General features: G+C 41.7%; 1 protein-coding gene across 1 annotated transcript in view; it reads left to right on the top strand.

Moving 5' to 3' along the window:
- Nucleotides 1-16,010, top strand: part of Mnb (minibrain) — a 79,487-nt gene that overhangs the window by 5,504 nt on the left and 57,973 nt on the right. Inside the window, exon 2 of the mRNA XM_071776788.1 lies at nucleotides 12,360-13,494. Within this exon, the coding sequence (XP_071632889.1) occupies nucleotides 13,353-13,494 (142 nt within the window). The 5' untranslated portion in view covers nucleotides 12,360-13,352. The remainder of the gene's footprint in view (nucleotides 1-12,359; nucleotides 13,495-16,010) is intronic.

Raw genomic sequence — 16,010 nt, 5'->3', positions numbered from 1 at the left:
GTTTGATATTAAATTACGTGCCTCGAATCAATAACTCGGTCCCGAGCTGAGTCGCGGACAGGTCGCGATTACGTCGGTGCCGGTGAATGTTGTTTTTTTTCTTTTCTTTTTTTTTTCGTGAATTACACCGCGTCGCCGCGACTTGTACATGAATCCTTCTCACGGGAGGGTGGCAGGGGGAAGCTTTGCCTTCTTGAGGAGGCCTGCACTCCGAACGTCTCGGCTGCACTCATCGTCAGGATTTCCACTTTATTGATTCGGTATGACTTTCGACGCGTCGACGCTAACAATGCTGTTCCCTGAAACGTGTCGAGTCACCGCGCGTATTGCCCGTGTACTTAAAACAGGAATGCGGCAACTCTCCGCGTTCCGCTCGTATTGATCAACGTGATTTCGTTTCACCTGTGCATCCCCGTTTCTTCGAACGACTCCGATCCGGAGTGCACTGCATCGCATTTAATTTCAGCCCTAAACTAATCACTGTTGAAGGCAAATTGCGTTTTTTTTTATGTGGACGGTTACGTCACGCAGAGATCGTTCTCATTTTTGTTTTTGCTGTAAACTTTCTTGCACGCATATTGAGACAGGTGAAGAATATAACATGCAACTCTCACAGGATACTGATAAAATAAATTTTGGTTGATTAATTTGTCTTTGCGCGATATGGAGACGCGTCAGACGCGATTTGTCTTTATCACGTGAAGTGAATTATCTTTCTTCTTGTATAAAAAGACTTCGGGTTTTATTAGCGTTTCTTCAGCCGCTTCTAATGAAGCGTGGATCGGTTCTTATTTTGTAATTGTATCTACACAATTGCGCAAAACTTAATCTAAAAAATCCGATAAAATCGTTCCGCAACGCGCGCGGAATCTACGCGTGTAAAGAAGAGAGTAAAAAGAGAACTTGCCATGCTGACTTAAAGGCCGATCGAGCGAATTCTTTTTTTTTTCTTCGTCGCCACGACGCGACGCCTGCTTAATCAGCGCTTGGCGCTCTTTCTTATCGCACTTGTGTACCGTGATTGATTCATCGCTCGCGAGATAGCCGATCGTGAAATTCCGCGAACCCGATTACGGGTTACGATTTTTTTCGGTGTTGTCTCTCGCAGGCGTTGCTTCGCCGTGCAGGACCGGCGCATAGCCAAGAGGAGCAACGAGCGTGGTGTCGATGGTAGGTCAGTTACGGGCAACATTTATCAGGCGTGTATTCGTACCGCGTTAATTCGGTCCGTGACGAGGACCTTTCTTTGGATTTTTCGGCTTATCGACCGCGAACGCGCCTTGGTTTGCGCAGTGAAAGAAGTCAACGCTGATAAAACGGGGACGGATGCGCGATTACCGCGCTGTTGAGTCTTTCAACAGTGTTTCTCGAGAAGAAAATCTTTAGGAACTGAAATACATAAGCGTATATAACATAAAGGGGTCAAAATCTTTTTAACGCACACATTAAAACTCTATTTTAATTTCAAGATGAGAAAGAGGATTCCAGATTTTAATTTTTCATATAATTGAAATTGCTATATCTGTAACTTTGTATAGAAACGAAAACATTTTGTCAATGAAAATTGTTGAAATTAGATTTATTATAGATTAAATGAACAATGCACCATTTATTTACCATTATTTGTATCTCTAAACGTATAAACCCCTAATTTTTAACCGCGCTTCAATATCTTTCCTGAAAAAAGATCCATCTCAAATGAGATAAGGAATCTTAAAGTATTATCCGTTTGAATAATGTTTTATCCAGTAGATAATTCAACATAAATCAGAAATTGTGAGATCTTAAGATCATATTCATCTAAAAAACATACAAGTGCCGTAATATAGAAGTGACAAATAGCAACTTGAAAAAGGAAACGATTTTTAGACCGAGGTGAGAAAAATATGATACGAATAGCTTTACCGTGGCACGGTTCGATATATTTTATTCTTAAAATATCTTCGCATCGATTTCTTCCTGCTTCTGTTTTGTTGAATCGTCCCAATTTTGTAGCCGGCATAGAAAGACGATCTCTTTTCTCTTTCGCGTTATTTTTCCCCGACGCTTCCGCCTTTAAATGCGCGGTGAAGTCGCAGGATCGCACAGCCGGGGGTTAATACGAGTCTCTGAAACCCTACTTAGGGAGAAAACCCTACATCTGAGAGGTTAAGGTCGGGGTTTTAGTCGCGAGCGCGCGTTTCGTTTTTTGTCTTGTTACCCTTTAAGCACGTGCTTACGAGGAGTATTCTCGTAAAATTCTCTGACCTTTCAGCCCGCATCCGTATTCGAGGGCCTCCTCCAAAGGAATTGTTTGACCTTTCCGCTTTCCGCCCGCCGACATCCGCGCCCGATTAAGAAGGAAAGCGCAGCTGATAACGATCCTTTTAATAGACCTCCTCCGCAAGCCGGTCTCGGTCGGGAAAGCACAATACCTGCATGCAGAAGGATATTAACGTCCCACGCGCGCGCGCGCGCGATCGCGATCTCTTCATTGACGTTAATGGACAGCCGCGGCACACGGTAATTTTCGATCGTGCCGTGCAATAAGCGGAATGTCGCGGCGGACAAGCGGGATTCGTATATTTACATCTGTTTTTAGCGTGGCAGCCCGCCGTGACGGTCGTCGCAATTAAATTTCATACACGCGAGGTAAACAGAGACGTCTGTTTAAAATTCCAATGCGTGCCTACACGCGCCGCTCGATTTCCGCTTTCAGCGAAATCACGACACACCGGAGATATCGCGCACAAATCACGCAAATTGCGTCGCGCTTCGTGGAAATGATGCATTTTCTGTGCGCGGTTTTTGGGAGAGTCGCCGCGGCGTGCCTCGCCAGAAATGTTTTAGCTGGGAAGCTGCCCGAATCGCGAAATCCTGAAAAATCTCGAGTTTCCAGCGACGGAAACGTCAAATCGAGATTCGGTTGAGCCTAACGTCGCGTTGCGAAAAAATAAAATCGCGTAACACGAAGAAAGGATAGGTGGCTTTCATTAAGTACGGAGAGGGATTACACGCATGCATTTTGCGTGAAAGTGCCGCCTCCACCTCCCCATGCCGGTGCATCCGTCCGGCGTAATTATGTTGCACGAAATCAGGTTACGTTGATTCCTGCCGCTTGTGTTCGAAACGGGAAATGAATGACGTGCGAACCGAAATGTGCAACCGCGATAAACATTGCGTGCCGACTTTTCGTTACGCGCGAAAACGCACGAACTCTTCGGATCGGAATATCTCGCCGCAAAATGAAATTCTACATTAATCTTTACTGAACATCAAAATAGCGTAATGGATGCTATTGAGATGCACAATTAAGCCGTCCGCGCATATAGAGCTTGCCTTAGCAATTATTGCCTTAACACTTTATACGATATCTCATCGTAGGGAACTGTTTGGGAAAAGTTGAAGAGAATTACGTGAATCTTTATTAAAATAGAAATAAATATGAATATTGATATATTGTTTGAATTCTTGCTAATATAGAATAATAAATCTGTCTAAGTCAAATAGCTTTGTTTAAACTCAATCCTGATAAAAATCTAATTAAACATTTAGTTTAAAAAAAAAAAAAAAAAAATAAGAGCAAATTTGACGCTCATGTGTTTCGCGAAACCGCTGCTTAATTTTGGACGTGCTTCTTTCCGCTTCCGCTCACGTGCGGAAGCGCCGAGAGATGCGGAGGAGTCGCTGGCTAGTGATTCAGTTTCGGGCTGAAACGATATAACGACGACTCGCTTTCCTTTGAGTGTGGGGTCGTCGTCGCGTTGTCGCCGTCGCCGTCGCGTCCGCCCGCGTCCTCTCGCGCGTCAGCGCGTGCATGACGCGGCCTGTCTGCGTGCCCGTACGCGGAAACGACGCGTCTAATAATAGGCGACACGTTCCGCGATGGTAGTTACTTGACTCTTAGCCCCGCGCGGCGCCATTACGGACCGCGCGCGCGTCGCGCGAGATAACGCGCGCCCTAAAGTGCGCGGTAAACAAGGGAAGAGGAAAATAAAATGTAATATCTTTATTGCTCTTCACTTTTATTTTACAAGTTGGAATAATAATTACACACGTAAACATACCGTCGCAGACGTTTCCATGACGCAGCACGTTTTCCTCGCAGTTTCTTGTCCGAAAGCTTCAATGTTCACTAAAATTCTTTTAATTGTAATTAAAATTCAAATAAAAATCTTTAATTTAAATTCGGATTTATTGAATACATTTTTTGGAAAGAGAAAGCAACACTATGTTGACTGCAAAAATGTAATAATAAATGCAATCGAGATGTAATACGATTTGAAATCGATTTGTCGCCACGCATCGTTGATATCGGTTACATTGATATCGATAAAAGACAAAATATGATGTCGATTAAAAGTTAATGTGAAAGTTAAGAAAAGCCGCGATTGCTTACGTCTGGCCCGTAATAACCATCGCTGCTGTGAAGCGCGCGGATACGTTGCGTACGAAATCGCGTACATACGTTGCGTGGTCGTTTTCTCCCTTTAGGCCCCGGACACACACTTTTTTGTAACAGTAACAGTAGGATTTCGACCAATCGCGTGGCTCGATTCGAAAATGTACGGCCGTACGTTCCCGAATCGAGTAACACGATTGGTCGAAATCCTACTGTTACTGTTACGAAAAAGTGTGTGTGGCCAGCTTTACTCTTTACTCACCGCGACCCGCGACTCGCCGAACCGCAATGAACGCGACGTATTATATTTTTCTTTTGTCTCTTTCCTTTTCTTCTTTATCTTTCCGTTCCGTTCTTTCTAAAAAAATTCCCGCGTTCACGACGCGCGAGTCTAGTATATACATATTATGCGGAATCGAAGATTGCCATTTTGATAATTCACCCACTTGTAAATATAACATTTTATCGCGACTTATATTATTTACATATATGTCATCGTGCGCCGCGCAAACAATACGTAGAGTGCATTGCTCGTGCGCGGAAATTCTTTGCGGAATTAAAATTGAACGTTATTGCCATCACGCGGCTAAATAACTTTGTGCAATTGTTCACCGTTAATTGCAGGTGATACGCGCAAATTACCCGTTAAACGCGCTTTTTACGTTTACATGTGTGTAAAAGCGAAGCGGATTACACCCGGCAGCGCATAGAAAGGGACAAAAAGCAGCATTTGCCTCAAAATAAAAGCGTAAAGCAAATAAGATGTATCCTCTGCGTTTCACAACCTAAATAACTTTTTGCTTTTATCATAAGCTTAAAGCTACTTTGTCGTTGTTCATGTCGATAATTCATGCATATAGAGTTTGCGTAGGCAAGTCTCAATATTCGTATTGAACATCGTCGCAGTATAACGTTGCGGAGTAATTTAATAAGGTGCACGCGACACACAAAGCGGAACAGCAGTGATATAAATTTTAACAGATACAACCGCGCGCCCAACCGGAACGTAACGGATTTTTCGATTAATTAATTAATTAATTTTTCCCACTAATAATATATCTTTTTTGATATGTATCGTTTCTCTCTTCTTTTCAAGATGCCTCTTACGATCGTTGGCTTGCTTTTTCGTCTCACGAAAGTCGTTTGTACTCGTGACGTTCCCGCGATCCCGCCGTGAGTTTCGTCAGACAAGAAGACGGAGGTCACGTGGCGGATCGAGCATATATCGTTTCAGCTGTTAAACACACTGCGGCCAATAATCATTAGTCACGCGTTTTCAATATCGACGTCTTAGACGAGCTCACGAGGGAAGGAGGGGGAGGGGGAAGACGTTGTCGCCGACGTCGCGACGGGAATGTCAATGGATGGGACGGGAGGGAGGAGAGGAGCGAACGACTTCCACGTCAGGGACAAAGTGCCTGTTGTCTCCTCGCGCCTGGCAAACGACGACGAGGTTGGGACGACAGTCGTACTTGTAAATATAAATAAATAAAATGACGCCCCGCGCGCAGCGTCGCGAAGTTTTAAGTCCCGCAATCGATCGACCACGTGCTCGATCGATGCTTCTGTGTCAACGATACGCATTGTGTGCATTTGACATTCGAGTTCCTTTGCTTCTGTCAGCCGTTTCAGAGAATACGCGCGGACAGCTACATTTTGTTGCCGTTTCAGCGCATAATTTCTAATGTTTTTTTTACTTGCGCTTTTTTAATTATCTGTTCATTATCGCACATCTCGCGCAGGCGGGCGTCTTGATGTTCCTGGAAGTGAGCGCAATAACCGTGACACAGTTGCATAGCTTAGAATATTCATTCCCAACGCTATCGCGTACAATATGACGTTCTATGCTTCATAATTGAAATGCTGCATTTCAGTAAAATTGTTGCCTGCGAGTGGGTCGATGTTATACATTTATCTTTTTGAACAGCGTTATTATAGTTTTCTTGAGATTTATATCAATGATTGGTATTCAAAGCTTACATGGGAGAAAAATAATAAATTCAATTAATAAATCGATCGTATCTTTTACAATAAAATTACAGTGAAAGATTTAAAGGTCTGTTCGATAATTGAGTTTTAAAAACTAATTTGATAAAAAAACAAATGTTTTTATAAATGTAATATTTCCAACAAAAATGTTATGAGAAACAACATAACATGAGAATTAACGTACATTACGATAAAAATTGCTTAATGTGTATTTAGGTGTAAATAAGGCTATAGAATAAAATCTGCTAGTTTCGCTTATTGGCTTATAAGTTATTATTATGTATTTTTAGATCACGTTAATCGTATGGTTTAAAGATTTCTTTCACGAACAAAGTAAACATACAACTTTATATTTCCTTCCAAATTATACGTCGCCTACTACTTTATACCTGTAACGAAGATTTATAGAGAAAGAGAAAGAGAGAGTTGACGTCTCTTCACGTTTTATCGATGATTGAGCGTGAAATCGTTAATGACGGCCTCGAAACTTCCGTTTTATATGAGCGCGCGCGAGCGAGCGAGCGTTTCGCGGGGAGTACACGTAAGTAGACAGAAATAGATCGTAGAAAGTGGGCGACGATGTTATTATTAGCGCAGCGAAGAATGTCTGGATAATAATAGCCATTAATTATGATGTACCGTACGACCTCTCCCGCTGCGTCGCAACGCGTGCGGAGTTGTTGAACGCGCAAATCCGCTCGATGAGCGCCGTACTGAAAACAAGAGATACCACGCCACCTTTCACAGAGAGTATCCCGAGACCATTGGATATCCTTTTATAATGACAAACACTTTCCTCGAACAATTTAGAATCAATTTCTTCTTAGTGAAAATGTCGGGGCATTGATTCTCGTATATAAGCGATCGACAAAAAACTTGCTTCTCGTGAATAAACTTCACGGAACTTCCGCAGTAATAAAACTGCATTCTTCAATTAATTTCAAGTGAAATTTATTGCAGTAGAATTTTAATTTAAGGTGTAGTTGCAAAGATATATGATGCGAAAAAAATTAAAAGGATGTAATAAACGATGATTTTTCTTGATGTTTCGACTAAAGAAAAATTTATTTTAAAAATGGACTCTAAGGAACTTGTCATTAAAATGATGCAAAGTATATTGCTTGCGATATTTTATCGAAGATACGCTGTATATCCAATATGCTTTAAAGACGATTCTTTCCGACGATAGATACTTAAATCTTTAGGTCGTCATCTCAAAGCAAATTAGAGATATCGTGTTCTTTTTTCTCTAAAATTTTTCATTATACACTTTAATCCGAGAAGAGATCTCAATCTTAACTAAACTTCCTCAATACTGGATCTTAAAATTCGCTACAGAAATAACATTTTGTTCAAATGATCGTGATTATCGTGAATTTCTGATTAATTCATGCAAATCCATCTAAAACACCACAAACCTCGAAATTTACGCGGTCGGTATCATAGTGCATATCAGAAGGTATTTCTGTGATTTCTGTGATGATACGTTAACACGCGAGATTTAACAAGGATGGTTAAAGTAATACACAAAATATTCCATGATTATTGGCTCACGATTCTTTACGACTCAGAAATTATTTTTACCGCGATACCCTGGCCGAAGGGAACGTCTGGCCGAAATTCGTTAAAGGATACGCCCGCAAAAGCTCGACGACTTAACTTAGTATCGTCATGTTGTGCGCGCGCGTGTCGAGTGCTGCAATATCGCGAATATACCGCTGGCATATCGGCGCGTAACATCGTAAACATTCGTTACCCCGTCTCGACGGGTCGCCGTACAGCCCGTGCACGAGACGGTGAATCGTAGATTTTCTTGCTCGGATCGTCGATAAACGCGGAACAGCTGTTGATGCGTGCGCGCGGGTTTCGCGTTTCTACCCAACCGCCGTTCCACCGTCCGCGTCAAGTGGGGAAGGGCGAAGACCACCTGGCCCAAACCCTGAGCGCTTCGTTCTGTTTCTATGGAGCACAATGTTGCACGATCCCTCGGATCGATCGGCGGCGCGCCGTGAACAAAAGCTCCCGGCTACGTGCGTGGCTACGTAGGCAACATATGTTCGCCACGACGGAGAAAATCCGCGTTCGAATCGGCCCGCGTTTTAATCCCTTAGATCGATCGTCGAAACCGTCCGCGTCAGTGTGTCCGTCGATGTTGTTGAATTGTCGATCGAAATTTACGATAGGCTAATGTGTAAATAAAAAATTACACGCGCGAAAATGTTGCATGTATAAAGGACGTCTCAGAAATTTGTATCGTCGCGATTTTTACTTGCGGATCTTTGAATGATTTGGCGTGAATTTCTTCTTGACGAAGTGTCAAATATTTTCATAAAAACCGGCGATTTTCTTACCTAATTCTATAAGTACACTATATATACTTTAACAGAATTGGCGACTTGGTACAAATATTTAAAGTAGAAGTATAAAGATAAAAGAAGTAATGTCTTTAAATTACTTTTATTAAAGGAAAATAAGTTTTATATTGATCAACCAGGAACGACAATTTTGAGACAACTTATGTGATAACCTGATGGTGCTTGCGTGTGTGAGAGAACGGAATTGCAAAGCGAATCAGCTTCGAGTTAGGAATTTCTATTCTAGAAGAGGTATGATTAAAAAGATCTTCTAAATCCACACATTTACTCATTTTTATCATAAGTTTTAAAGAGTTTCTAAAAAACTGCAGGTATACATATAAATCTAATCACCACAGACAATCCCTAAACGAATTATTGCATCATATATTTTTTGTATGATTTATTTGATTGGTTATTAAAAAAGAACACAAGTCATGTGTGTTATAAAAATGAAATTTGCAATTTTATGGTATAATAATAGGTGACTATAAAAATATAAGAGATATATGTAAGCAATAATTATTATCTATTATTTTATTTAATTAATGAAAATTTAATTTTTAATAATTTATTTGAACTATTAATTATTTTGTATAATTTTGAATGCACTATAATAAATATTATATTACAAATTTCTTGAAGGAAGAAGGTAACACTACACAGCTACACTATATAATAAATACGAATTAGAGATAATATTGCTACGATTGATCGAAATGCAGAATTGATATGTTCGTTGAAAAATGGATTTTACATATACACGTACACGCATTTTAGATGAAAACATTTGATTGTGTTTACCGAATTTTTTGTTTGTGCGTCCGTTTAAAGGTACGGCATGCTTGAACGTCTCAAAGGGGCTCTCGTGTGTCACGCATTCTCGTTCATGGAGATCGTTAAATATCGTAAAGTTGCTTCGTGGAAGGTACCTGCGAGGCGAAATACATGCGCGGGAAAATCGGGGTGGAAAGGGAAAGAAAAGGGCGATACGCTTCTCTCGACGTTCGACATGATTTTCCGCACGTGACTTCCGGCAATATTAAATATTCAGTCGCAGGGTTACTTGCGTGCCTATGTGAATCCGTTTGTTCCACTTTTATCGACTGCGTTTGGAATATTAATTTTTGATCATCATTACATCGATTGTCGATTATCGCAGTGAGTCGTTAAATTATTAGCTCTACGCATTGGAAAGAGAACGGATTTTATTATTTTCTTATATTCTAGAAGGAATAGAAACTTTTTTAAAACTTAGCAAGATTTCTTTACCCTTCTCTGAAATGATTTTATGAAATAAAAGATAAATAATTATTTATAAATAATTATAAATAATTTTTCTTACTAAAAGATTACATTCGTTTAGTATTATGTAGGTATTGGATATTGCTTAAGAATCGTTTAGATACGCAAACAATCATCAGTCGTCAATAAAATAAGATATATTAGAAATAACTTTTAATTAATATAAAAAACCGGCTCTAAAAATACATTTTTAAGTATGCTAAAAGTCATATTGTGATTTATATGGATGCCCGATCTATTTTTCGGTCACAGAATCAGGTGGAGGTTGATGACCTCCATATTTCCAATTGTCCTTCAACGTATCTTTCTCGATGCCTAATACATATAAGTAGTCATCCATGCGCGTGCGCCGGGTACGCTGATGGAACACTTAAATATTCCAGATAAGGACGCGCTATCACGATTTACCAGCTTTAAAATGGGGTTTTCCTCGCGTGTAGGGGGTCAACCGTGATCGCCATTCATGTCACAGCGGGAGGTGCCGACGGGACCTTTTCTCGGCCACTTTTTGCCGTCATCTCTGCGGCACATCACAGAAGATAGATCGATCGACCGGCGACTAAAACTCGCGGAACCAATGGCAGATTTAAAGATTCTGTAAACCGGCAATCGTAGAATCTACAGAGAGAGAGAGAGAGAGAGAGAATTTTTAGATTAAAAATAATTTCAATATGATTGAATTAATAAACAGCTGTTAACGTAATTTCCGTCGAATATATTTGCTCTCTTTTTTATATCTTATTATAAATATATATTTAAAACTAAAAACGTGACAAAGAGTCGTGCAGTTTAGACAGTTTAGACAGTTAGAAATGATATTTTTAGAATTATCGCATTTTGAAATTATCGCATTTTGAATTTCAGAACGGCTCGAAATATATAAAACAATAAATTCCGTGGCTCGGGTTGTTAAAACACAGTCAAGATAAATCAGTCAGGTAAATCAAGAATAGAGGATAAAGAGATTTGACGTAGATAATTATTATTTCTGAAAATAATCCGAGAAAAAGAAAGGAACGAAACGTTACGCAGAATCGTGTGGGGCCCCAAACTTCGTCTTCATCGGCGAAATTTCGCCACTGCGCGAAGCGCGCAACCACACGGATCGGATCGATGCACGCAAAAAGCTGACCCCCATCCGCTGTTTAAAGGCGTATCCCAGATTTTACTATGTGACGAATTTTATTCTGCGATCTCCTCCCTTAACGGGATGGATGTGTATGCGCCGCGTATGACCGGCCGTACATTCATTCGCGTGTGCGCAATCCGTAGAAAGAATGCAATCGGGGATAATAATAAGCCGTGATGGGACGGGGGAGGGGGGCGGCGATGAATTATTGAGATATCAGAGAGTACGATCGCGCGGGGCGTTGTGAATCGTAATCGAACATCTGAGAACCGACATCTGCAGGTGGTGGTAGTGGTGGTGGTGGTGGTGGTGGCGGCGGCGGTGGCGGTTCGGTGGTGGATGTTGCGCCGCCGGCTTGCAACAATCTGGTGCTAATGTAACGGTTGCTAGTTTGCTACTTGAAACCGATGAACTTTGTTGCATTAGGGAATTAGTTGCCACTCTCGCGGGGTTACGGGGAGGGGAGAGGGGGATTCTCTCTCGACGATGGTATATATAACATATATACGCGGAGGGCGTAAAACGTACTTCAGTATCGCGTGACAATGGGCCGTTTCGCTATTTTTTGGATTGTTAATTTATGATGGCGCGTCTCCCCGTCCTTGTACCGTGCGCCACGGCGTTTAGATAGGACGTCTCGATATTTATGTATTCGGATTTTAGAAATCCGAGACAGTCCAAGATTAAATCCGCAAAATCTGCTTCGATTTTTCATTCACGTGTGCATACACGCGTGCACGTACACTGTTAAATTCATAGGGTTAAATTAAACTCAATTTTGAGTAATTTTTAACTATTCCATAGGTTGCCACTGCTACTCAATATGTAGTTAATTTAACTAAAACAATGTTAATTTGACTAAACCAATGGAGTTAAAATAATCCTATTTTGTTTCAAACTAATAAATTTTGACGCACATGGTAGTTAAAAATAACAAAATAAATCTAACTCATGGTATTGGTTTAAATTTCATCCTGTAACCTTTAACAGTGTATACATCTACTTTTATTTGAATATGTGATGCGTTATAAGCAAGTTTAGTTGCTAGAATTCTCGTTGTCGAAGCTAAGAATTCGATCGAACTAGTAGCGCGATATATCTAATATATGAATGCAAAATATGCGGCGATAACATGCTTGAAATTCCAAGCGCAAATTGCCCGCAACTGACGTATTAACGTTTTATATATTTTTGATTTCAGGTATCGTCGTCGCGTTATCCCGCCGCCGGTGAAGCATGGATGCTGACAGCCACGCGAAGTGAACGGGCCCTCTCGTTCTCCCCACTCCCTCCCTTTCGAAATACGCACCTGCTGACAAACAGAAAACGAAGGCTGAACCCTCTGACTATACATATATTTAGGAAAAGGAAGAAAAAAGGAAACTGCAACAGATCACCGCCAAAAGCTAGTAAAATTTTAGTCAAAGCGTGAAAGAAAGAGAAAGAGAGCGTGCAAGAGATAAAAAAAAATATATATATACATACAATATACATATATGTATATATATAGAAAGAGAAAAAGAGAACGAGAGAAGCACAAGAGAGAAAGATATATATACATATACTTATATAAATATATATATATAAATATATAAATAAAAGGAAGGCAAGAGAGAGTGATTCGCGAGCGTGTAAATAAGAGCTATTTTTCGTATGAGAGCGAGAAAAACGCGCCCTGGCCGGAGAGAAGCGAGAAACGACACGTTCGAGAGCATCTTCGGACGAGGAAAGATTTAAGGTGCTTTTCCTGAAGAAGCCGTATCGTCAGGTGAAGGATAAGAAGAAGGAGAGGAAGAAGACGCGACGATCACAGTGGCGGCAGAAGAGAGCGAAAGGATACCGTCGCGTCACGGTTGTTTGGACGTTGTTTCGATGTTCTCCAGTCCGGATCGCCGGTGTTTCTCTCCCCTACAGAGGAATAGCCCCTCTCGCGGAGACTGATCGGGCCGATATTTCCTGAAAGGAATCGCGGTGAAGAAGGCGAACGAGTGTCGAAGGGGTAAAACGAAAGGTGAAAGAAAAAAATAGAAGAGGAGGAAGGAAAGTGAGGGAGAAAGGGAAAGAGAGCGCGCAAGGAGAGGAAAGAAATATAGAGAGGAATCGTGCGGCATCGAGAGGGCCGGCTCCATGTTGTGAGCGTCTGAGGACTGCCGAGGGCAGCAGCGAAAGGGCGGAGTAGGGTGCCGCCGCCGTTATGGAGTACGGTGGCGGGGGCGGTGGGGCACGCGGGGGTGTCCAGCCACCCTCCGCGGGGGCGAGGGGCACCGACACTACCGACGCTGGGTGGCACAAACACGAACAAATGATGCTCATGGAGTCCAGGCACAAGCAACAATGTGAGTAAAACGCACTTCTGAGTCATTCTACCCTTTCTCACCCCCCCTCCCCCACTCCCCACCTCGCGGTTGATGATGCACGTGCGGGCTCGGACGGTATAGCGGGAATTTTCGGAACGGATTGCCGGTTTAAGAGCGTGGGGAGGCGGGTTATTTCGCGGTCTACATTGATCGAGAGCTTCCGTCTGGAATGTATGATGCCGGAGAAAGGGACTTTGTCAATCTAGGAAAAGCCTTGATGTCAAGAACAACGTAACTTTTCGGAGAAATAATTTAGCAACATAGTTAATCGACTTGGCAAAAAGAAAAAACTATTGCGTTTGAAACCTAATTATCAATGTTATTCATTAATAATACTAAGGACAACGAGACAATTGATCAGACTAATCTAAATCTGTATCGTCATATATTCATGAGATCACAGCTGAGTAACAACTGGCTATTTCTTGCCGATTTGTCAACGAACATACAGTTTTAAGTTGTTACAAGAAAGTAATAATACTCAATTCTTCTTATAAGACTAAAAGTTACAAATTATTTTCAAATTACTTTCAAAATGTTGTCCATTTGGTTGAGACCAGCGCTCTCGGTTGTTTCGTACAGACATCATCAATTTTGTCGGAGCTGTAATCCGTGTGATTAATAGCTAGGAGAAATATATTTCGAGGGGTATATCAATGAAATCTCGAATATTGCCGAATTTTTGTCAGGTTGTCGTATTTGTACTTAATCAGGGATGAAGAGACGATAATTTGACGTGCTCTGATAGAGACCGCTAGGCTCAAAATTATATTTTTTTAACACCATTTTATACTGCGTATAGCGCGTTGACAATAATATCGAAAAGACAATATTATCGGTGTAAACGATTTATCTGTGTATTTCTATATATTATAATAATAGTAACGCAAACTATTTCAGTCTTAAGTAGGAATAGAAGCAATATATATTAGAGAGCGAAACCAGTATTTGATATATCTATTTCCGTTCAGTGCATAAGAGACAGAGAAGAGGGAGAAAGAGAGAGAGAGAGAAAGCACGTGTCTCTCTATCTTTTTTTAATCCCTGACCTTCAACACGGTTTGTATATACGCGTTATAAAACATCGACGGCCGAGCGTTACGAGGAAAAAATGCGAACGGTGTAACTGTAAGTTACGGCGCGCCGGCCTTTGACAACTGACGTTTACGTCTGGTTAAACTGTCGTTTTTTCCCGTCAGTTTCGTGCCTTCGGATGCAACACGTTACTGCGGGATATCCCGATAACATCTCTCGGTACGTTGCTGTTTTCCTTAACACGACTACTCCATAAACCGTGTTCGTGTATAAACATCAGTGCATTATAAAGATGTTCCATAAACGTTAGTCACCTTAAAAAATTCTTCCTTTTCTTTCATTCGGATTCTAAAGGAGATTCTTCCGGTGTCTTCGAAAGACGCTAGAAGTCATTATCATGTGTGATGAAACGGAAGTTACCAATTGCGCGGTTTGTTCGCAACGGAACGCGCATCTCTTGCCGGAAGTTATCTTCTTTTCTGCAAGTCGCGCTCTTGTCCCGCACGTTTGTCGAGCAAGGCAAGAACGATACCATAAACCCGCGTCCAGTTGTAACGTGTGTGCTGGCGAATTGAACGACGTAGGCGAACGCGCGCGTATATCGACTATTCAGGGGGGTAATGTATATCGTACATTCGCCGAATACGAGGGCTTTCATTCACCGTTGTTAGGTGAAAAGAGAATAGAGCGCGGCACGCCGATTTCATCCTCCCCTCCCACTACACTCCCTTTCCCTCCGGTAGCGTTGTCCGATAATGAGACGCGCGTAACGAGTCGACGGCGGAAGGAAACTGCACGATGCCGCAATTGCGGACGACGTCCGCATTTAGCTCGGCAATATGATTCGATTAACGACCGCGCTACCATCCCGTGCTGCGTGCTGCCGTCCGACGTCGCCGCCGGATAATAAACGCTGCTCTTTCCCGCGTCGGTCGCGAGTGCGAGCGAGATGTTAATTGGTGTCGGTGATCCGAGTACCGCAACGCACACACGCGGAGAGAAAAAAAATCTTATCGAGGAGTCGCGTGTCAATCATGCTTGCGCGGGCTGTGTTAGTTTGTAGTTTCTTTCGTAGTTTCTTTCAACTATACGGATTGTCGTTTTTTTCTTATCTACTCGGGATTTCCCGATCGATTTTCCTAACGGAAACGTCGGGAGACGAATAGTCCTCGGATTAGAAGCGATTGAAAGTGAAGGACTTTCGGAAGATTAAACTCCCGAGGTGCAAACGGATAATAAAAGCCTTCTTCTTCATTTAATTTCAAGCGCGAACTTTGCTTCAGCGGAATTTTACTTTGCGGCGTGCTTATCAAGATAATTAATAATTAAGACTGAGGAGAGATAGCGAAGAGGAATCTGCGAGGTAAGGACGGCATGATCGATATAGTCCTGTACAATTCGAAATAAAGCTTCCATTTTATATTTTATTACTATTTGAAAGGACATTGTGCAGAATAACG

This window comes from Temnothorax longispinosus, chromosome 4, assembly GCF_030848805.1.
Source record: "Temnothorax longispinosus isolate EJ_2023e chromosome 4, Tlon_JGU_v1, whole genome shotgun sequence".
NCBI lineage: Eukaryota > Metazoa > Arthropoda > Insecta > Hymenoptera > Formicidae > Temnothorax > Temnothorax longispinosus.
Note: the sequence above shows the minus strand (reverse complement) of the source record. Positions and strands in the feature narration are given on the sequence as shown.